Below are 23,579 nucleotides of genomic sequence, written 5' to 3' on the forward strand. Positions count from 1 at the left end.
AACAGCAAAATCATGAATTATCCATTCAGCATGCTTGGGTTGGTAACAATTCACATTAGTGGCAAAAATAATGACACTGCAAGTAGATAGAGAATTGTCAAAGCCAACAAAAGTGCACCAAAACCTATTAAAAACCTACTGAAACAGTGTCACATTGCCATTACACCCATGATAAAACTGTCAGTTCACTGGAAAAAAGACCAATCAATATACCCACCAATCACCAGAGATCCATATATGTGTTCAGCCGTCCTGACACTCAGTAACTGTGTTGGCGCAAACCTTTCGACACATTGATCCATCCATCTTTCCCCTATCTCACCATAATAGATGCCCGTGCTGATTCAGTCCCCACGGGATTCAGGGGACATCACACAGAAGTAACCGAGGACTGACAGAAACACTGAGCGGCGAGATTGAAGCATGAGAGGCCAGAAGAAAGGGACTGAAAGTCACATAAATGACAGACTAAACTCTATCAGTTGAGATAACCCTGGTGAGATTGAAGAAAAATAGAAAACTATAGGGGGCCTGAGGAAAAAGAAAGGTTCTATCCAATGAAGAGACTGGATATCGAGAAGTAGTAACTTCACAATAAAAAAAAAAAAGAGGAAGAGGGTGGGACAAGTGAGGGACAAGCGGGGACAAAGACATGCAAGAAGTGCCAAACTGAGATCAGGCAGATCAGCAGTGCAAACTAGTGTTTCCTGTGCAAGTATTGAGATGCAGATCCTACTTACTGAGCTCATAATGGGGGCTGTCAGGAGTGTGTGTGTGTGTGTGTGTGTGTGTGTGTGTGTGTGTGTGTGGGTGAGGATGTTCGCTTGGGAGAGATTCTCACACATCTGCTAACCTGCTTTTCTAATGGGGTGCAAATGGGCCTCCATTGTGCGGCCTAGCAGACCTGGTTGGAATGACCTGACACGTTCAATGACGACTTGAGCTTTGCATGCATACGGGAACAAGCCCTCATGCGGATGTTTGCATACATACGTAGACTACTAATGCTTATGTATTAGCTGGATGGAGCCCAAAGACAAAAGAGGATAAGGATAATGTTTAATTTTGGAGATTTATTGTGTTTATAGTGCACAATAATGTTTGAAACCACTAAATATGACTCGTTTTAGGCCTATTGTGGTAGGTATATCTATATTAAGAATAATTTTGTAGCTAAATAGTGTGATAGAATATATAATTTATGACTCTGTGGAGTTATTTGACATAAATGTGAAACTTTTTATCTACACCGTCACATTTATATTTCTCCATTTTTCATAGAAAATGACTTGCATGATGTTTTGCAGAAGCCGAAGGAAGTCTGAGCTTCAACCATCCCTCTTAAATCCAAACATTTCTAAAGCTGTGTTTTACTAAGCAGCCACAACTCAGCTGAAATGATTTTTACTAGGCACTCTTGCTGACTTGGAGTTGGGGGATGGGGTTTAACAGAAAAGAGGGGGGGGGGCAATACGGGGTCACACAGGAGGAGAACCGGGAGGGAGGGGGTCGCTTTTTCTTTCTCTCCGGGCTCTAGGAAAGAAAGGAAGGAAGCCAGAGCACGGCAGAGGAGCCCAAACCAACTGAGGAGAGATGGATGGTGGGGGGAGGGACTGGAGCAAGAGCGCTGCTTATTGGTAGGCTGTGGCTCTCTCTCTGGATGGATTGACTTAACACGGGTCGAATTACACCATTTGCCGTGCATTAGTTTGTTTTTCTCCCAGCCAGGAGAAGTTGATTCACTACGACGCGCACAATCATTTTTTTCTGGATTACAAGCAACACTAAAGGATACAAAAATAAGCAATTCAGATGAGGTGAGTTTCTTTTGCCGCTACGTGGACATATATCACTTTGTTGCGCCGCATTACGCAGTGAAAGTCGAGGGGAAAACTAGAGAGGAGAAGTCTTTGCTGGGATACAAAATATCCTCTGACCACGTCGCTATGCTGCTCTGCAAAACTGATGGTTGCAGGACAGAAATAGTTCAGGTCCGGGCTATTTTTGCTTATGCTTCAATTCAATTTACGCTTCATTCATTCCTTTCAGGACGCATTTATGTGTCCTGCTCGGAAGCGTCTTTCCAGCGCTCATAAAGCGGTGTAACAGAGGGTAAACCACATCTAAAGTCACCTCTTCATTTGTGAGACAGTATGCTCTCCTATTGAAGCTGTCAGAAACCTTTTGTTTTAAGTTCTATAGTAGCATTATTAAGCCGTGTATCTAACTTCAGTTGTGTGGCTGTAGGGATAAACAAGCACGGAGAAGAGTTGTGCGTAAATGCAGTTATTTGTTTTATTCTGGTGGATATATGTGCGATGTGACGCTCTCCGTCAAGTCCACACGCCCTCTATTATCTTAACTCAGTATTAAATCAATGATTGTACATGAAGTCGGAGCGCGGCGGAGTGAGGATAGCGCGTCGTTAATGTTTATGCCTTTTCCCTCTGGTTTCCAAAGTTAATAGTAGTGGAAAGGGGGCTGGTGTGTCGGTGTATGAGGGAGGGGGCTGTGTGGTCGTGGCAGAGCTTTGAAGATCAGTCATCAGAGCGCAGGGGCCCGGGGACGGAGACAGAGCAGCCAGTCAAAATGCTCGTATGTGGCGAGCGGAGCTGAAAAATCTGCGCGCAACTGGATAAAAAGAGAAAAGTGGGGTCCGGATGGAGCTTTAAAATAACAGGAATATTACATGCTGGGTGTTTTCTCTTAAATGGATTACCAAAGGAATATGACATTGAGTCGGATTGCCCTATTCATGAGTGAATTCGGACACACAAGGTAGGTGTCCTCGATGTTATTTAATTATAAGCAGTGCATTTTTTTATTTCTATGATACATTATGTGTTTTATTAGTGAGATGGCCCTTTAATTTAATGAAGGACACATCACTGCTGGCTTCTATGCTGTCCGGAGATCTACTTTGTGAGGAAAATCCATACAAGGGAATCAAGATTTAAAAGTATTTAATTGAACAGAGATGTACTGATTTACTGAGAGTAAAAACTGAGCCATGAAAGGTCCAAAGAAGAAAATTCATGTGTGCGTATTTTGCCACAATTTCAGTCATAATAGCTCTGTTCTTCTGCTGTGTATCGTTCCGAGTTGTGTTTAATTGTCCAAGGCATAAATTAAAGTGGTTCTGACACAAAAATCAACTTGGATTAAAGGTAACCTGCACATGATTGTGCGGAGCGTGCAGGCAAACACAGTATTAAACAACAAAAGACCAGTAGGATGGGCAGTTTGGACTTGAAGGGCTGTTGACTGCTCACTCCACTGATGCCTTTAATCTTTTTAATGCATTCCCAATTTCATTATGGTATTCTTATATTGGATAATAAACCGGAGAAGCGCTCGTAACCTTTTTGGAGGCAGAGCAGAACGAGAGCCCAGCCCTGTGCATGCATTAAGTGCCGTGGAAGCAGTTAAAACGCAGCCCCATCACAGTTGTCACTCCACCGCTGTCCCCCGCGTCTTTGTTGTCTTTTGTATGAGTCCTACATGTGGGCTAAAGGGGTTCTGAAAAAGATTTACCACGGATAAAAAACTTGAATGCCTTCTACGCCCCAGTCCGCACAATGCTTGCATTAGAGCCCGGGCTGCTGCATGGATTGTGTGCGCTAAAGAGGAGCGGAAGATCCCCACGCAAAACTTGAAAAATTACCAGCGAGCAAAGGAAGAGAAACAGAAGAATTATAGGGGGTGATAGGGTGAATTAGAATGGTTCATCTGCTTGATAAAAAGCCATGTAAGTGGGGGCAGTTTAAGGAATTGTTCTGCTGTGTCTCATTAATTAAGGAAATTTGGCCAATTGAAGTAAGTGAGCAAAAGGAGATGAACCAATTAAGCAGCCAATGGGCTTATTCTGAAGTCGGTACTATAGACTAACCTGGTGTGCCAAAATAAATCTAAAAAAAAGTGTACAATGATGTCTAATTTTAGTTTGTCTGTGGTCAAAATGCATCTGTGCAAATCTAAATCACTGCAGTCCCTTTATAAAAATAAAACACACAGCACAAGTGGACATTTCCCAGAAACTCTTGAGTGTCTGAGCTCCGTCACACATCCAGGAGAACCCCAGCTTACTTACTCAAACTACAAACTTCACATAGGCAGGAGCACAACACTCCGGCCAGGTTAAAACATCCGAACCAGCTGTGGGTTGGTTGACAGCACAGCTGGCTGGTGTGTCTCACTTCGCCTCACTGATCACGGGGTCAGAACTCAGCGACCAGAACGATCACCGTTAACCTCCACTACAGCCGGCTGCAACCCCGGAACCACTGTCACTGAACCATACAGTGATCAGTGTTAACCCTTTACACCATATGCCTAAAGTGCTGCTCAGAAACCACATTGCTCATTGCTAAATTGGTGGAGTGATAAAAGTTTGACCCTGTGTGCAGCATTTGGAGTCCATGTGTTTATGTAGTTGTTCCCTCACAACCCCCTTTTAGGAGCCCCAGAACAGCTCTCCTAAACGTAGGTCCACTGACCGGGGGTGGGGCTCTATTGTGTTGACTAGCCCAAAGCCCCCTTTGTTTCCTGGTCACACCTGCAGCTCAGCCCCTTTTGTGCTCTACTATAGCAGAACTACTGCTGAGAACAGCCTTTCTCCTGTTTCACTCCTCCTCTCTGCAAGGTAGAGAAGAAAGGGAGGGAAGCACGGTTTAGGGTGGCACAGCCTTCTCCTTCTGCCAAATCTCTGGAGCAACAAGTCCAACCAAGCCCCTCACAAGTGATCCTTAGGTAAATAGCACGCGATTAGGGGTGGGGGTTATTACAGGAGTGGGAAAAGGAGTGGTAATCATTTCTGGGCCCTGTGTGGTGGCTGCTCTAATCATCTGTCTGACTCACTTTCCTGTGTGGCTGCATCTTGATTACTTTGTCAGAGACAACCGTGTCATAGGACATATCCCATTTTGGACAGTCGCGCATGCTTACACACACATTTTAGACAGAAGTGTGAAGAGTGCCTGAAACTGAACTCCTGGGCTATCTGATTTCCTGTGCTGTTAGGTTTTCAGATCAGTACGGTGCAGAATGACAGGCCGAGCAGCCTCGAGCAGCAGCAGCCATTGTTCTGCTGGGATTACATCCACCCATCACACTCGCACACAATTTACGAAACCTCACGCACTGCTGTTGTTTGTCTTCCTTTTATTGGCCCCAATTCCTCCCAATAGGACTCCCCTGCAAAAGTACATCCATTCAGTGTTGCAGTGGGGGGAGAGGTTATGGCTGACATATGCCAGCGAAAACACAGCTAAGAGGAGAATATGTGTTAATCTGTCATTTTGAGCTCGGAACACTAAATCTTCAGCTGTAACTACCAGAATTGGGCTACGGACCCCTACACCCACCGTCAGTAGAAATAGCAATCCGCCAGACCCCCTCCCCCCCGCTCCCCTCCCCGTGTTTAACACCATGGGCCTGAGCCAACAACATCAGTGGGGAAACTGCGTGGTTGTAGGACATTGAAAAGCCTGTAATAACAGAGGTAGAGTGAGGCAAGGCTGAATGGCACCGAGTTGCGTGACAAGCCCAGCATCTCTAGGCTTGTTGAGGCCTATATGTGTATGCACACACATACACACCCCCACACACACACACACAATCATACACACACTGGAGGGCAGGAACCAGAGAGCGCAAAGGAATAGTCAATAGAAAACATGCTGGGCTCACTAGAGATTGAGAAGTAATTTTAGATCGCTGACCTCTGGATGTCTTCTGTTTCTGTTTTACATTAAAGTTTCTGAGGAAAGCCTTCGCCTCCGCAGTGTGGCTATTACCATGCAAGGAATCATGGGAGATCGAAGCTGGGCCTCTCGTCGGAGCATTTTTCTCCTGAATTGTTTAGTGGGGGAGAATGGCAGGAAAAAAAGTGGTGTGTGCGCTTTACGAAGAGGGGCTATAGAGCAGGACTCTAAATTTTGACAACCAAGGAAATGATTTACCTGTGAACACCGCCAAGTCTGGGCTGGAAGCACAGCCTGCAGCCTGTATGATAGCACTATAGAATTGAAATGTGGAGCTTGGTTTATTTACCTTTCATAGCGCCTCTTTTTTTCCCTATTGTTGTGTGTTTGGTATCTATTCCTGTCCCTGGCTTCTCCTAGAAACTCAGCAATTTATTGCTTGGGTTTTAATACAGCACATTTCTTGGTGTGAGGGCGTCTGAACCAGGTAGTAAAAAAATAGCAGCTACGCTTTTAAGGAACACCACTGTCTCTCTTTGCAGAGCAGTGTCATCATTTCTCGTTTAGATTAAGTTGCTGACAGTTGTTCTTCTGTATAGATCTGGGAGCCCGTGTGCATAGATCTGTGGAGTGTTTGCGTCCAGAGATTCATTTGTATCTAGATTAGAGTTCCTACTCTGGCATCATTGATGTCTGCTGTTATAGGATGAGATATATGCCCTCATTTAATCTTTCTATTTTGTCAAAACATTCAACCCGTAATTTCACCATTAAGTGGACTAATTGAGATGAAGCGATTTCTTGTCCAGGCCTTGCATTACTTAGTCATAATGACATTGCTCTTTCAAAGGCCTCAGTATCCCACAGAGTGCTGAATAGCCATGATTACACATTGTTGATGACTAAAACACGCTGGCATTACTCCGCTTCCATCTCCACGGCTTCCATTCTTTTTAGTGACACATCGTCATATGGGAACTGTTCCGACTCAAATTGGATTATTAGAGCCTGGAAAACTGTGCGCTGTATATCAACATGTAGGCTTTAAGGCAGTGCTGCCAATTTGTGAACTATGTAATTCACATAAACTGACAAAAGTTGACTGATGTAAATTACTGCTGTCAGGTAAACACCTCATCCTGTCTCATTTTCTACTTGACAACCGTTTGTGTTATAAAGTGTTTTAAACTAAGCGTTTGGAACGATTTAAAAGGTTTTTCCACAATTTCCATCTACTACAGGATGAAGGTGACCATGTGGTGAGTTACAAAGTTCTCACATGGCTACAGTGATATGGCAAAACCCATAGATTGCCTCTGCTGGCTGTTGATCTGCCACGCTTCCTGTGTGGATCAATCAAAGCACTAATGGCTTGGCAGGCAGGGCCCACAGACAGCACTGGAGCAGGTGTGCTTTGGGGCTAATTGAAAAATGAGTCAATACAGTGTGTGTCTGTGTGTGTGTTTGTGTGCGTGCACATGCATCAGTCTTTGCATTACACCATTTGAAAGAGTGATTATGTATGTGCAGCCGTGTGTGTGTCTGTGTGTGCGCGTATCCCAGTGTGCTCCCAGCTAATCCATCCCTCTGCCTGTGTGACGTCTCCCGGTAAATTGTTTATATCCGTTCAGGCTTTGCCTGCATGAATAATTTGTTTGCCTTATAAATATTTGAATGTACACCGATCATTAATATGCACAGACACAGTCTGTCTCTAAAGCACTCCTCCACGCACTAACATACACACTAAACTCCTGCCACTCCCACAATGAATTATTACCAATGTAGTTGCTGGTATATCATGTCTGCAATCAGATGCAGTACAAACTATTAGTAACAAGTATTAATACTATGTCAAAACAACTGTACATGACTTTATCCTCCTAAGACAAAGATGAGTGAATCACTGCTCTGCAATAAAGCACCCCCGCCCAAAGGAAAGGCTGGAGCAATAACAGCCAACAGAGCGCTAATAGAAGTCAGCTAAGGTCAGAGCAGAGGCTACACTAGTGATGGTGATGAAGTTGCAATGTGCTGATTAGTGTTGAGCCCGACCCAAGACAAACCAATCGTAGCACAGATGTACAGAGACAGCAGGCCCGCCACGCTTCTAACAGAGTGGACTTCCGCTGCATCCAACACACACCGAGACACCCCACCGGTCACTTGGCTGACCTTCCCTTAGACAGCAGATGTAGGGAGAAGTAGAGGGGAAACGCCAAGCACTGCCACTGAGAGCTCAGTCATCAATAAGCCTGAGAGGGCATTATGTGCGCCTTATGTTTGTGTTTCACCAACACAAGAAAACTTCACTGCTGATATCATCTTTTTTCATTCTTCTGAGTTTACCAAGGGTTTGGCTTTGGCTCATAAGACTACTGTTCGCAGCAGAAGGTTAAATATAACATGAAATGTTTGACATGTCAAGAACAAAAGCATGTATTTTGTGTGCGTTTCCAGGTAACATCTCCACTAGAGTGAAACAGGAAGTGTCGTCTGTGAGCAGCCATGGGCCAGAGAGCTGCGCTTCTGCTCAGTGAGCTGCTGCTGCTGCTGCTGACAGCCTCACGCACTCTCCTCGCAGTCAGCTTCCCTGAGGACACCGTACCCCTCGATGTCGTTGACGCACACTGTGAGTACACGCACCCAATATGAGCTCAGCAGGGACGAGGGGGGTAGAGATTACAATTGCTGCAACGTCACTGAAAAAGTCAACAGCTATATTTAATATACACTTTTTACTCAGGCCAGTCGCATGCGGAATAAAGACAAATACCGGCGGCCTCCTTATTCCAGTCGTGTCAGCAGTTCAGACACAAGCATGCCATGCTCATAGTAATAAAATCAATCTGCTGGATGGTCAGTTGAGGCATTAAGTGGATTTCATTTTCATCTCTGTGGTGTGCTGGAAGAACAGAGAGATGTGCTGACATCGGCAGCCATTATCTAACGCACAAACACAATGACACGCAGATATAATTATACAAAATACACTGTAGGTATTTTTACTGTACCATTACCTTAATTGCATGACGATTTGTATAAAAGCACACACACACACAGAGCATATTTCTTTAATCAGTACAGTGGAGTTAAATGTAGCAAGAGCCGAGTGTGGTTTATCCGCGCAAGAGTGTCTGCTCCCATTTCCCATTAACAGCATGTGTGTGTTGTCTTCACAGATTCACGGAGGTACCCTGTGTTCAGAGGCAGGCCCTCTGGCAACGAGTCACAGCATCGCCTTGACTTTCAGCTGATGACCAAGATACAGGACACTCTGTTCATTGCTGGCAGGTAAACCCAGCACACACTCACTATTTCCATCTCTTTCTCTTTCACACATTCCCCACACCAATATACTCAGTCACTCCTTGGCAGGTAAACAGTGGCGTAAGGGGGAAAAAAGCTCTTAGTGTTATTGGATCTGTGGCTTCTAGGCCTGCATTTGATGTATATGGCCAGTATTGATCGAGGAAAGGCGTCTATCATGCCAGCCTGACGCTCTGTCAGGGATTTCTTGGCATCTTTACATGTCTTTTTGGTATTTATGGGCACTGGGATTAATCTGACCGCCAGCACTAATATTGTAGCAGGAAATCAAGTCGACATCTACAGTATAAAACTCCCACCTCTGGAGCCCCTATAATCATCTCCACATGTATCACTGGCGTCAGGTGGATCCTCCTTTCAGCCAGTTTAGGGTATTTGCATGCTTTTACTAAAACTGAAGCAAAATGTCCCCAGCGGGTTTATAAAATTTGATCCCCATTGGTTTTGTCACATTTTTTAAGACTAACGTATGAGCAAAACAATAAGTAATTGTCGATGTTACAGCAGGGAGCATTTTTGGGTTTTCTATAACAGGCAGTTGCATAAAAAACCAAGTTCACCATGCATTGTTGTTAACACAATGTAGACATTTAAATTTTGGTCTCATTTTGACAGAGAATGACGCAGGTTTTGAAAAGAAGAAATTGGTTTGCCTCAGATTCTTTATTACTGTGAACTAAAAGTTTGTGTGTTTCCCACCGCAAGGGGAGGCTGAAACCATCGTTCACAGTAAATGAGATCGTCTAATGACAGGAACCATTTAGAGAAATATTCTCCTAATGGCGAATAAATAGAAAAATTGGGAAACAATGCAAATGAGCTGCTGATTATGCACCACAGTTCCTCTAAGAATGAGAAAAACAAGAAATGGATAAACCATGTAGATGTGTTGAAAATGGCAATTTTTAAATGGAGAATTTCACCCTGTTATTCATATTAAAAAACACAGATTTTTATTTTTAAAATGGCGAAACTGAAAAGGCTGAGTTGTATTCCTGGTTGTGCTGTATCATTGAGCTGTGTGTGTTTTGTTGTTGTCTGCCCACAGAGATCAGGTGTACCTGGTCAGTCTGAGAGAATCCTACAGGAATGAGATCATTCCTTACCGGGTAAGATTCTCGCCACAAGCTGCTCTCTCAATCCACAAACACTAAAAAGGGCTCCATAGAAAATACAGAGCCATTCATCACAAACTGGACAGGTTGTAAAATGAGAGAGTGGAAAAGGGAGGACTGTGTGAGCGTGTGCACGAGTGTGAGTGTGTGTGTATTTAGTGTGCCGTGCGTGTGTCTAATGCTCCATGTTGGGGTTTTTACAGAAGCTAACATGGCGATCGGGCCAATCTGACAGAGACATGTGTGCCGTCAAGGGAAAACACAGGGTGCGTATAAAAAGCCATTCACCTTTTGTTTTCTATTCCACCACGTGGACAGAGGATTAAACATGTGAGCAGAGAAGCTGGCTGCCCCTAAAAACGCTGTCCCATGTTGGGTGTCTGTTTTCAGGACGAGTGCCACAATTTCATCAAAGTGCTTGTTCCCAGAAACGATGACCTTGTGTTCATCTGCGGTACCAATGGCTTCAACCCCATGTGCAGATACTACAGGGTCAGTATCCAGTGCTGGAGCTTTGCATGCTCAGATGTGTGCAAAGGCACACACACACAAAATGTTGACTAGGATTGTGTAAATATGCTTCAAGTAATTTGGGTAACACACCCTTCATTTTAATTTCTTGTTAAATACATTTGACTAGACCAGGTTGACTGATTTATGTGTGTGCATGTGTGTTCCTTCTCGCTGTGTCCCTTGACAAAACTCTCTTAATGTGTGGGTGATTGTTGTGTTGCCTGCAGCTGGATAACCTCGAGTTTGATGGGGAGGAGATAAATGGACTGGCACGATGCCCATTTGACTCCAAGCAAACCAACGTTGCCCTTTTCGCTGGTAAGGGTCAAACACACACCCGCCCACACACAGTTAGTCTTGCCGCAAAAGAACTAATGGGTTCCTACTTACGCTCTCATTATCACCTCTGTGTCTTTGCCACGTTAAAACGGTGCCTGCAGCGATAACAGCTCAGCCAATCAAGCCGTTTAAAAGAAGAGAAACAACAAAGCATTGAAGTGCAATATCTGGCAACTCTACACCTTGTTTTATTATTTTTTTATTTTTTTTTTTTTTAGAGGGGAAGCTGTATTCGGCAACTGTAGCTGACTTCCAGGCCAGTGATTCTGTCATCTATCGCAGTATGGGTGATGGATCAGCCCTGAGGACCATCAAATATGACTCCAAATGGCTGAAAGGTAAGCGATTGCCTCTTAGTCACTCTCAATCTTTATTTCCCTCTCCCCTCGCTTTTCCTGGGGATACATGCGTCTACCTGCCAGCTAGCAAAATGCCCACGGTGCCTTTGCATGGTGTATGTATGTACGTGGCTGTCAGAGCTGTTTTTAAAGTGATAGAGAGCTCTCCTGCCTTGGCAAGCTCCATGGGGATATGGCCTGTTCTCTCCCAGGCAATCTAGGTCACCCCCAGTCATATACAGCCTTGTACAAATCCCTGAAATATTCAACATGCACAGTGGTGGTGACGGTGCAGAAATACACTTCAACTCTCTGCTTCTGTCTCTCCCTCAGAACCTCATTTCCTGCACGCAGCAGAGTATGGGAATTATGTGTACTTTTTCTACCGAGAGATTGCGGTGGAGCACAGCAATCTGGGCAAGGTAAGACAGTGCACCTGCCGTTTATAATGCATTACATATTCCGCACAGATACAGTATGCAGGCCTTTATCCAAAAAAAGGCTTACACCTCCCTCAGTGCATGTGTGTCTGCCTCAAAATGGCCCCAGTGGTAATGGAGCCCATTCAGGCGATGACAGTACATCGCATTAGAATACACGAGAAATTTTAACAGCCAGTGTTTGCTGGGAATGTTCTACTAATGTAAGACCATTACACAGCGAGAGGATTTGTCTCCCACTGAATGCACGCTCTGCGTCTGCCTCTACCTTCGACACATGCAGAGGGCATTAGGAAGCTCTGTGTTAGAGGCCAACTTCAGATTTGACCGTGCCTCACCCTGAGCGGGTCTGGCCAAGCCACAGGAAGCCAGTGTCCTCCATCAGCCACCAGCCAATAAATATTTCAACCCTACTAATGCTTTGGTGACACCTGGCCTCTGATGGAGCTTTGCACTGGTGAATAATTAAAACTGTCAAAGCCAACTGCTTCACACACTTCATTTATACTCTCAGCTTTGGTAATAAGTGCAATCAAACGCACGGCGCAGCATCATGCCGGTCAAGGCTGTTGGGATGTGCTCTTTTTTTCAAGTGTTTGCTCCAGTCAGGGTGAACAATCTCCACACACAAAGATAAAGATGAAAGTGTTTGTTAAGTCGTCTGTCTCGAGTTGCTACAGGATGGAGAGATGCATTATTCAGCATGTTGAAGTGTTTTTAGTGACGTTCACTCATCCGCCTTCCTCTTCCACCCGCCTCTGTCCTCTCTTAAACCCCCACTCCTCGCAGGTTGTGTATTCTCGTGTTGCCCGTATCTGTAAGAATGACGTTGGGGGTTCGCAGCGGGTGCTGGAGAAGCACTGGACATCTTTTGTGAAGGCGAGGCTGAATTGCTCAGTGCCAGGGGAGTCCTTCTTCTACTTCGATGTGCTCCAGTCCATCACTGACATCATCAACATCAACGGAGTTCCCTCTGTGGTGGGTGTGTTCACCACACAGATGAACAGGTGAGCCACTGGTAGTTGTTAAATTAACCAATGGCGAGGGCAGATATAAGAAAGTAGGAATCATACATAGATGTTGTACTAATGTATTCATTTCACCCCAGCATCCCAGGGTCAGCAGTGTGTGCCTTCTCCATGGCGGACATAGAGAAAGTTTTCTGGGGTCGGTTCAAAGAGCAGAAGACTCCTGACTCTGTGTGGACTCCATTTCCAGAGGAGAAGCTGCCCAAACCTCGGTAAAGATTTAACTTTTCTTTTCCCAAGAAAAACTCTAAAACTCTCCAAAGCATACAGAGCAAATAAAGCAAAAGAAAAAAAGCAATGTTTGATTTTAAACCTGGCTTTTCTTGAGCAGGTGGCACTTGACTCAGCGGCTGTTTACCGCCTGTCAGTTTTCCCCTTTTCTTAACCCTTCTTTATCCAAGTTAAACCCAATGAAATCAAATCTTTTTCACTAGTAAGGGATGAAGTTATTAGCTTTGACCCAGCACACATTCACCATCTGCTGATGATTAAATTATTAATCTGGCATAATTAGACGCGTTGCATATTTAACCTGTTTACAGTCGCCACGTATATTTGTAGCCCTGCCCTGTGTCCAAAACACAAAGTCCACGAAGCACCTCATTACCCCAGTAAATCATTAATGGAGGATAACCATGCATATGTATATTTTATGTTTCCAGCTGAGGCCTTTTTGTGATCCTAATAAGCACCTGCTCCTCCGCCCCCCCACCCTCTCGTTGCACTTTTCATCCATTTCAATACACGCTATTATTACTCCCTGGTGTGTGATCGCATAGGCTGATCTTTGACCTTTTGCCCTCTGTTCGTGTGCACCCTTCATCCTAGACCCGGGTGCTGTGCAGGTCATGGTCCAGCTGCGTCCTTAAAGAGCTCCATCGAGTTCCCGGACGAAACCCTGCAGTTCATCAAGTCCCACCCCCTGATGGACACAGCTGTGCCTTCTATTGGGGATGAGCCTTGGTTCACCAAGACTCGCGTCAGGTAAACATTACCTCAGTTTTGGATCTCTTTTTTAAATACATTAGTTTTGAAAACAAGTTTATTTGAATGTTTAACCAAATGCTGTCTTAAAGGTCTAGTGTGTAAGATTTAGTGGGATTTAGTAGCATCTAGCAGTGAGGATTGCAGCCAGCTAAAATGTTATCCAGATAGGATTCCTTCAGTGTTTATTGTACAGGAGTTTTTTACCAGGAGTCCAATTATCTGTAGAGGTCTCTTCTTCTCCAAAACAAATAGACCAGGTTATTAAAACCAGTGAAAACACTGAATAAAGCAGTTTCAAGTTAAAAATCAGCATTTCTCCGATGCTATTCGGCACATCTCACTCTGGCCGCTAGCCCAGCATCAGCTAATGCATGCTCACCTTTTTCTCTGATAACTAAAGATCCAGACATTCAGGAGGTTTTTACCAGGAACCAGATTATCTGCAGGGGTCTCTTGCTCTCCAGAACAAATAGACCCGGTGATTTATATGGATGAAAACAGTGAATAGCTCACTCTCACATAACAAAACACAACTATTTTTATTTTCAGGTGACTGTACACTAAAAAAACATGCTTATTGTATTATTTTCCATCTGTGCCAATATATCCCCCTAAATCATACACACTGGACCTTTAATGCTCAATGCAGCTCTCCAAAAACTTTACCTAAATACAATGATGTAAAATTAACAAAGCTATGTATATATTACAATATGACTTAGGAATAAACAAATCTGACAAAGCATTTGATGCAAACATTCAATACTCAGTGCTACGGACACCTTCAGGTCAGAGCTGTAAAAGCATTGAGGTTCAATAGCCCATTAATAATGTGCCGCACATGGAGCTATCACTATATACACGTCTCCTAATTTACTGTGGCTTACTGTGTAATCCAAGAGCTGAAGCGATGTGTGTATTCAAAATGGCCTCTCCCATTTTGAATGGGATAACCCCCACTGTGAGTAACACATGCTCTTCTGCTGTGTCTGTAGGTACAGACTGACAGCATTGGCTGTGGACAATGAAGCAGGACCTCACAAGAACTACACAGTGGTGTTCATCGGGGCCGAGTCGGGGGTTGTCCTCAAGGTTTTGGCCAAGACTTCCACCGTGTCTCTGAATGACAGCCTGCTTCTGGAGGAGATGGATGTCTTCAACAGGGCCAAGTAGGAATACATGCACTTTTCACCCTCTGTCTGTCTGTCTGCCTCTCTTCTCTTTTTCTCTTCCCCCTTCTGGCTGAGGAGTCAGCAACTCTTAAAGTGAAGCATCCTGGCACAGATGTCTGTCTGCATTGCACAGTATGTGTCTGATTGTTTTTTTGTGCTTATTTGTGGATGCGAACGCACACCCTGCCGTGTGTTAGGGGTTAAAACCCTGTTAAACTGTGAGGGAAAGCTTTATGTGACTTCTCCACCTTACAAGTGATTAAATCTACTGAGACTGAAACAGTAGACACACGCATCTGATAAACCGCTGATCAGGTTTCTCTCTTCCCCTCCCAGGTGTCTGTCTAACCGTGAGGACGACAAGCGTGTCCTCTCGCTGCACGTGGACAAAGACGCCCACAGCCTGTATGTTGCCTTTTCAAGCTGCGTCATCCGTATTCCCCTGAGTCGCTGTGAAAGGCATTCTTCCTGTCACAAGTGAGTGACGTGCAAATGCGCATGTAGGGGGTTAAAATGTGCTTTGTACGGTCGGTCATAGGTGTGTGACTTTGTTGTTTTGCATTTCAGTAAAAACCATAAAGGGAGTGATAAGAACTCAGTCTTATGCCTTTTGGTTAATGTTCAGTCAGTCACAAATGATTATAGTGCACTTCCCAGAATGATTAAACCTGGAGTTCTGATGGTGTGCGTGTGTGTTTGCATGGCTCCAGGTCCTGCATTGCATCAAGGGACCCCTACTGTGGCTGGAAGCCTCACGGGGCTTGTGAGAGGATACAGCCTGGCGTTTTGTGAGTTCAAGCTTTCAGCTGTGATATAAAGTGCAAATATTATAGATGAGAAAATAAGATATCAAGACTTTTTGCTTCTCTTTGATTAAGCTCCCTATCTTTCCATCTATTCTTTGCTTTCTTTTCAGGACTGGATATGAGCAGGATGTTGAATTTGGTAACACAGCCCACCTGGGGGACTGTCACGGTACGGATCTCATCTCCATTGTCATGCCGTCTATCCTGAGACATATGCAAATACACACACAGATACACGTACACTGACACACACATGCACACATGTCAAACTCATCTCCACACACATCATGAGCCTGCACACTCACACCAGTAACCACTCCAGTAACTTGCCCCTACATAAGTCTATGTGTAGTATTAACACACACATCTGCATACAGTACATGGCCACCTGTAACTTATGCCACCTGTGAGGCAGAAACATGGACATGTACAATTAAGGGTCATGTTCAGCTGGTGCAAATGGTAGAGGTCTGAAGATATCCTATGGCCAGAAAATGTGCCTTTGCTGATTTTACTGTAAAATGCCTGTCCCTTCATTTGTACCAACTAAACATGACCATGGCTGAACCTCAGTATTGATCAGAACCAGAGGGCCTCGAGTGACTCCAGTGAGAAACGGACACTGCTAGCGGGTGCTTTATATCTTTACTATTTAATCAAATAAACTGCACTCTTAGTGTCTCTTAGGAATTTTAGTTTTTACCTCTGAATTCCTTTATACTGATTTCTTGTCCTTTTAATTCTTTTAGCGTTTTTGGGCACTACATCAGCGCCAGATTACAAATCATTTGGCGACCCTACCTCTGGTTAGTTTGATCTTTTACTCAAATGGTTTCTTTCCTTGAGTTCAGCATCTACAACCCTGTCTTTTCCACCACTGCCACCATTCATCTTTTTCTTACCAAACACCTCCTGAATGCTAATGTCACCTGCTTCATTTTCATTGTCACAAACAACAGACTCATGGGCGACATCGGTGCTCTATCTCAGCACAGATTCACTTTCTCCCTTTCACTCATCACTTCCTGTTCCAATCCCTCTTGCATGTCCACCCACCATCCCGTGGCATCCTTACTGTTGTGTACCAACTCCTCTTTGAACCTCTCTTTTGTCCCCTTCCAAATTGTCTAAACAAAATACAAAAATGTACTTTCATTAGTCTGTGAATGTGAACTGTGATCAGGTTTGTCCACTATTTTGTCAAACACTAACCCTAAAAGTGACCCATTGCCCATCCCTACTAACCGGGATGATAACAGTATGCTTCACCCACGTCTGCACAGTTTGTTAACAATTTGTTTGTCACCACAGACATGGAGTATTCATCAGCGCCAGTCACTGTCCACCCCAGTGGGCCCATACACCCCCCAGTACTCATACCCACTCAGAGCCCCAGCTCTGGGCCTGGTCCAGAGCTCTACGGCTCAGGCTTTGTGCTGCAGGATGACCCAGCCACCTCCCATTCTTTAGACTCTATCCCAGGGGGCCAAGAGGGTAAGGCCCGCAGGGAGGCAGCCAACATGCTGCAATGAGCCCGATCTGATAGCTGCCAACAACTCTCACTAAGCCACACTAATGTGAATCTACACATATGCAAACACACACGTGCACACATTGGCAGCTATGTAGGGTTTTCATTAGACAACATGGCAGATACTAATTTCTTTATCAAATAGACTCTTTCATACATAATTTATGTTGCTATACACATTATATCTTCATGTTACTATTGTTTTCTTTCCTTTAAATTGAAATTTCCGTATGTTCTTTCTTTCTTTCTTTTATATTATTTATTCCCAGTTTTCTAATCGTTAAGCCTTGCACTCTCCGTTCTTGTATTGTTTTGTTAAAACATTTGTTTGAATTTAGCATCTGTCTCTGCCAGTATAGATTTTTAACCCTAGCTCTAGTTAACAGTTTACCCTGGCTGGTAGATCATTGACTGGCCCTGCTCTGCCACAATACTGTTGTGGCCGCACGGTGGATGACTAACTCTTTCAATGTCTGTGGTTACTAACAAACTTCCAGTAGAGAACACCTTGGAGACCAGCACTGCTTCTCTTTTCTCTGAACACCTTCCTGTTGGTTGGTCTCTTGATTTGGCTCTCCATTTCAGAAAAGAGTGCACTCCTAACCCTTTGGTATCGGTTAAACGCATGACAACAAGCCTCTAGTGGAATGTGGATCAAGGCAACACTTTGAGTCTTCCCTTCTCAACTAACATAGCACTGCTTCTTATAGATGGTGAAATGGATGTGGGTACCTAACAGCTTCTGCCAACTTTCACCATATTTCTTCTTCATCTGGGTTTGATGAATAGAAATGTGTCAATATTTATGGTATTTGGTTGACTGGTTACCTCGTATTGGGGGGGTGTAAAATCAGAAACTCATGCATGGTTGTGTTCTTACACAAACATGTGCATTTCTGCTGTTGAATGGGAGGGACGCTTCACTGAGCACTTAAACTCTTTTCATCAGGGGTTAACCAGTGCTCCACTGTTTTATAGGTGTATGGGATATCCAAGCAGGTGAGACCAACCAGATGGTCCACATGAACATCCTCATCACCTGCGTGTTTGCTGCTTTTCTCATGGGTGCTCTCCTGGCTGGTCTGATTGTTTTCTGCTATCGAGACTCATTCCTCCGTAAGCCGAGGCATGTCCACAAGGATGCAGAGTCGGCACCGTCCTGCTCCGACTCCACTGGAAGCTTTGTCAAGCTCAACGGCCTCTTTGACAGCCCTGTAAAGGTACAGTCACTGAAACAGGTCCAATGCAACATCAATGTCCTTTGTGGTGAGGAGTGAATGAACAAGATGTGTCTAATGTTCCTCCTTTGATTTGTATTGTTATATTCTCAGGAGTACCAGACCAACATTGATACACCCAAGCTGTACACCAATTTACTGAGCAACAGCAAAGACCTGAATTCACCTAACGGAGACACCAAGACCATGATCTTGCGGGATGGCTGTCAGCCCCCAGAGCTGGCTGCCCTGCCTACACCTGAGTCCACCCCTGTGCTTCAGCAGAAAAGCCTGCAGCCCATCAAAAACCAGTGGGAGAGGGCTCACGGGAAGGCCAGCGGGCCTCGCAAGGAGTCCAGCTCATCAGCCAAGAGTCCTCAGTTCCTTCCATCTTCCCCTGCTCCTCCTAACCCCAACCACCCTCACCTTGCCTTGGGACACTCCCACATCCCCAGTGCAGTTGTCCTGCCCAATGCCACACATGACCACCCTAACCTTGACAATGGAGATGATACACTACCACATTCGTCTGACAGGAAACTGAAGAACCCAGATTCTAAGGGAAGTAGGAAAGACCAGAAAAGGTCTGTGGATGCCAGAAATACCCTAAATGACCTTTTAAAACACCTAAATGACTCAGTGGCGAACCCTAAGGCCATTCTTCAAGAAGGATCAGGGCCTCGCCCAAGGCAGCAGCTCACACTGGAGCCCATGGAGGAACTGACTGAATTACCCCCCAAGGTGCCCAGCCGTGAGGCTTCTCTGTACTCTCCCTCCACCTCCCTGCCAAGGCACAGCCCCACCAAGAGGGTTGATGTGCCCATGCCCACTACTCCCACAACACCAACGGGGAGCATGGGGGGCACCCTGGAGAGGCAAAGAGGGGCATATCAACTCCACCGGAGTGCCTCTCACAGGCACTCCTTATCCACCTCACCAAATGGGGTAACCATGGGGGTGTCTGTGTCTCGCCAGCACAGTATGAACAGAGGGGGTTACATGCCCCCAACACCCCCCTCCAGACTTGACTCCCAAGGCGGAGTGATGGGGGCAGGAATGCACTCAGCCCACCCATCCTCTGTATCCCGACAGAGCAGCTACAGTGGATATGGCTCACTCCCTCGCACAGGGCTTAAACGGACCCCATCGCTAAAGCCAGATGTGCCCCCTAAACCCAATGGGTTTTCACCACAGACTCCACAGATGCGAGTGGTTAATAAGTACAGTTATTAAAAGAGCATGGACACTTTGGAGTGAGCTCTTGGCCTTGACTGTAGAGCTTTGAGCCCTGAGGGCTTGGGGGGGCTATGGATGGGGTCGGGCCTAGTGTGTGTTTGTGTATCAACTTGAGGTGTGTTCCCCCTTTAAACAATATGCACATTCACTCACACTAAAAAGGGAAAATCACACATGTGGCCAAAGATACTCCTTGGGGCTTTTTTGCTCCCTACGTCTCCATCTCCCTCCCTTGTCACGGTAGCCACAGGATATGAACAGTGGACAGTGGTGAATCTGCTGCTCCCCATTGTATCTGGGCTTGGGTGTCGCCCGTTCCCTTATTAGGTACGAGGTTTAGGACACCAGCCAGGGCCGCTACGGCGTCTGTGCTTGTGGTGCCAGATTAAAAACAGTGGAATACTTGAAGAATGGGTCTCATTTGTCACTGCCCTTGAGCACTGTTTTCCCACTAATGTGAACTGAACAAAGAGGAGAGGTAGGCCATGCCTTTGTTAATGAGATGGCTGGGGGCAGAGGAGAGGAAACTCAAAATCATAAGTGTGCGTGTTGCTTAAGATACATATGACCGCTGACGTCTGAATCAAGCAGCAAGCAAACAGAGAAAAAGAGTGCAAATGTGTGCGTGTGTGTTGGTTGATAGGAAAGCAGATTTGTGTAAAGGCAGTACACGTTAGGCCTTCACACTTGTTTATCAAGAGAGGTGCTACATGTCAGAGGATGCACCTTAAGACCTGTCTAAGACCTAAGTCACCATCTCTCATTTCAATATTATCGCTTGTTTGAACCCATCTGAACCATGTCAAAACCATATTTTTTGTCACTCTGTAGTGTTTTTGATTACTAGGTTAGGCTGAGGTGTGGTTGGTCATGCTGGGTGTATACTGGGACATGAACTGTGTAACTCACTGGGAAATTTTACTTACATTTGCTGCTATTGGTTTTAGACATAGGCGTTTGTCTTTGATGCATTTATTTCTCAACCAGACTGGGATAGCCCTTCATATGGGTGTGCACATCTGCTTGTGTGTGTGTGTGTGTTTGTGTGTGTGTGTTATGGTGCAGACAGAGGCCAAGAAGTACAAGTTAAAGCAACCAAACGCACTGTTAAATGGGGAAAAATGCTTCTCTCCAGGACTGAATCTCCCCTAACCTCCACTGCCCCTTTGTAGGAATTATACTGGTGGTTCAAGAGACTTCTTTCTTTATGTAGCAATGGTATTAAGAAAAAACATACATTTCTCATCTCATTCTCTAAATGAATTTTGAACAAAAATGATTTGCCTTTATGATGTTTTACTGTGTTATTTAAAGAATTTACCATATGAAACTAAAGCAACACCAATGGTTTAGCCCATGTATATGAATTCAACATTTCAGGGCACTTCTGTTCCGTTAAACTTGTGTGTCCCCTAATAAAGCAAACACTAGACTTTTCCTTCTACATTAATCCTATTAAAAGGTATATTAAAACTGACCCTAGAACAATACATGGATGTAACACCTCTGTCATCTGCCGTGTTGGTTCTGCAGCCCGTGTTCCCTGTGCAGCTTCCCCTGCGAGTGGCCAGTGTACAATCAACACAACAATTTACCAATGTGTCCAAATGAGTCATGCTGGGAATGACAAGATCCTGTATATACTTAAATACTATAAATAAGGAGTATAAATATTTTTAGGCAAGTGAACCTGAATCTGTGCATTGTGTGCCTTATTCACAAAATGAAATATATTGGCTATGTCAATTGGTCCTCTGTATGTTATTGTCATATACTATATAAACAATTTTTTTTATACAAGCAATTTGAAAATCAGCAGGATGTGTTGGAAAATCACTACCTAATCCAAACTGAGGTGAAAGAAATTGACTGACAGACACTGACAGACATTCTACTTGTGAATGCTAGTCATACAAAAAGGACAATAGGAAAAAAAACATTTATTTGGAGTTTGAATCAATTTTTCTGCTTTACTGCCGGTGTTGAAAAGAATGGTGTTAATCCACCACATAGAGGTGCCATGCAGTGAATGTATTTTCTTGACAGTGGGATGTAGGGTGGTTAGACCTTGCACTGTGGAGCAGTCGGCTCAACGCAGCACATCCTGCCCACAGCCAATGTATTAACACAGTGTTCACATGAAAGCCGTCTGTTGGCATGGGCGGTGGTCACACACAGTCCGTAATTCCCCGGGATTGCAGTGGCAGGAGTTGTTTCTATTGGCCAGCGGTGACGTCTGAGGGATCATTTCTCTTGGGTACATTATTTGGGTGACATCTGCAATCCTATCCAAGTGTCAGTTGCCTGTTTAGCCCAAAGCCACATTTTGTTTACAAGTGATGATTGTATGTAAAGACTTTCTGCCTGTCATCTAACCAGTGTTTGGGCTCTCTTTTCTACTCGACACATCCACACTGACATCGCAGACATACACTCAACATACACTGCTCAACTGCCTTGTACATTGCAATATGAACTGGGTCTTTCTGTTGCAATCTAGATTGAAGCCTTTATATTTCAGTCTGAGCTCCGTGTATGTGCAGATGAACCAGATTTTGTCATGTAATTTTGATTTAAATACTGTGCGACATGGCGATGCCAGGCCAGCTGTATATATGATCTCCAGAGTATTTGAGCGTGTAGATATGTTGTAAAGTTGTACTGTGAATGTGTAAATAATAATGATGGTCTTTGTTTCATGATATTTTTTGTTGATTTTTTTAACACGGCATGTATAGTTGAAATAAAACATTATGGCACAGAAAGAGAGGTCTTAGGGTTTGTTTTTTTTTAAGGACATGGAATTAGCCCGGTCGTGTTTCATACATAATGTCACGTGTGTCTGCTGTAAGAGAGCATGACAGAGAGCTGCAAATAGTTAACAATCAGATGCTTAGTGCCTTGTGAACTCAGCCTAAGAGCCGTGAGATGCGTGTCGGTACTTACAGCATGACTTGGGCGGGTAATACTGCATGTGTCCTAGCTGAGCTCTGTGAGCTGACTATCAGAGACATGAAGAGTCTGCAGAATGATTAAGAGCTTCAGACTATTTTTAGAACTGGGTTGTTTTGAAGTTTGGGGCCAGCGCGGAGTCAACCACACCAGATAGCATGTGGGAAGGTTTCCAAAGTAGCATGTTCCTTTTAGACACCAAACATCTGGACTAACTGCTGCTCAAGGCATAAGATCTGAGCCACGAATGAGCTGTGGAAGAATGTGCACACACTAGCGCGTGCATTCATTTAGATGCATGCAGCATAAACATCCAATGCATGATGTTACGCACAGATAGGCTTGTGATAAGATTAGCTGTCAACAACAAAGACTAAAGTAGTGATGGTTGGTTGAAGGAAAGTCCCTTTTCATGTGTTTCTGATTTGCAGAACGCTTTTTGAGGAATGACCACTCACTCAAACATGTACATACTGTTGTCCTGAACTTCAGACAGTCATGTAAAGTTCACACAAATACAGAAAAATACAGGCCTGTCCTGATAACCACATCATTGACTTATCAAGGTCAGCAAAAGCTATCCAAGTCGTGTCCATATCATATGATATTTTCCTTGTGTTTATTTGCGTGTAGTTGACATTAGAATGTCACCAACATTTTAACCAACATGATGCTAGAATAAACAGCAGGGTTTTCCTGACCATTACAAGACTTGGGCACAGCGCCAAAGTGTTTTTCCACAGCGCCAGAGTCGGATAAACAGAAAAAACAAAAAACCTATGCTGAAACACGTTTTGCTGTCATTTCTGGTCCCAATGCTTCTGTCCTCTTGTCTGCTCTCTGTCGGAGTTCGACTGAGGGCAGGGCTCCCCT

The 23,579-nt window shown here is 44.5% G+C and overlaps 1 protein-coding gene across 5 annotated transcripts; it reads left to right on the forward strand.

Moving 5' to 3' along the window:
• The first annotated feature begins 1,565 nt into the window (after positions 1 to 1,565).
• sema6dl (sema domain, transmembrane domain (TM), and cytoplasmic domain, (semaphorin) 6D, like) lies at positions 1,566 to 22,519 on the forward strand. Of its 5 annotated transcripts, none has more exons than XM_050033245.1 (20): positions 1,566 to 1,817; positions 8,163 to 8,334; positions 8,885 to 8,996; positions 10,081 to 10,141; positions 10,351 to 10,413; positions 10,538 to 10,639; positions 10,888 to 10,978; positions 11,218 to 11,337; positions 11,671 to 11,759; positions 12,567 to 12,784; positions 12,886 to 13,017; positions 13,634 to 13,789; positions 14,788 to 14,961; positions 15,301 to 15,441; positions 15,675 to 15,752; positions 15,881 to 15,939; positions 16,520 to 16,576; positions 17,082 to 17,264; positions 18,280 to 18,521; positions 18,633 to 22,519. In XM_050033245.1, exons 2-20 carry the CDS (start codon positions 8,211 to 8,213, stop codon positions 19,749 to 19,751), a joined length of 3,321 nt encoding a protein of 1,106 aa, XP_049889202.1. In that variant the 5' UTR covers positions 1,566 to 1,817; positions 8,163 to 8,210; the 3' UTR covers positions 19,752 to 22,519. The 5 variants fall into 5 exon arrangements, with proteins under 5 accessions (XP_049889202.1, XP_049889115.1, XP_049889371.1 ...); XM_050033158.1 differs by lacking the exon at positions 1,566 to 1,817 and adding an exon at positions 1,891 to 2,778; XM_050033414.1 differs by lacking the exons at positions 1,566 to 1,817; positions 17,082 to 17,264 and adding an exon at positions 1,891 to 2,778.
• The last annotated feature ends 1,060 nt before the right edge of the window (positions 22,520 to 23,579 follow it).

This window comes from Epinephelus moara, chromosome 1 (assembly GCF_006386435.1).
Source record: "Epinephelus moara isolate mb chromosome 1, YSFRI_EMoa_1.0, whole genome shotgun sequence".
Taxonomy (NCBI): Eukaryota; Metazoa; Chordata; class Actinopteri; order Perciformes; family Serranidae; genus Epinephelus; species Epinephelus moara.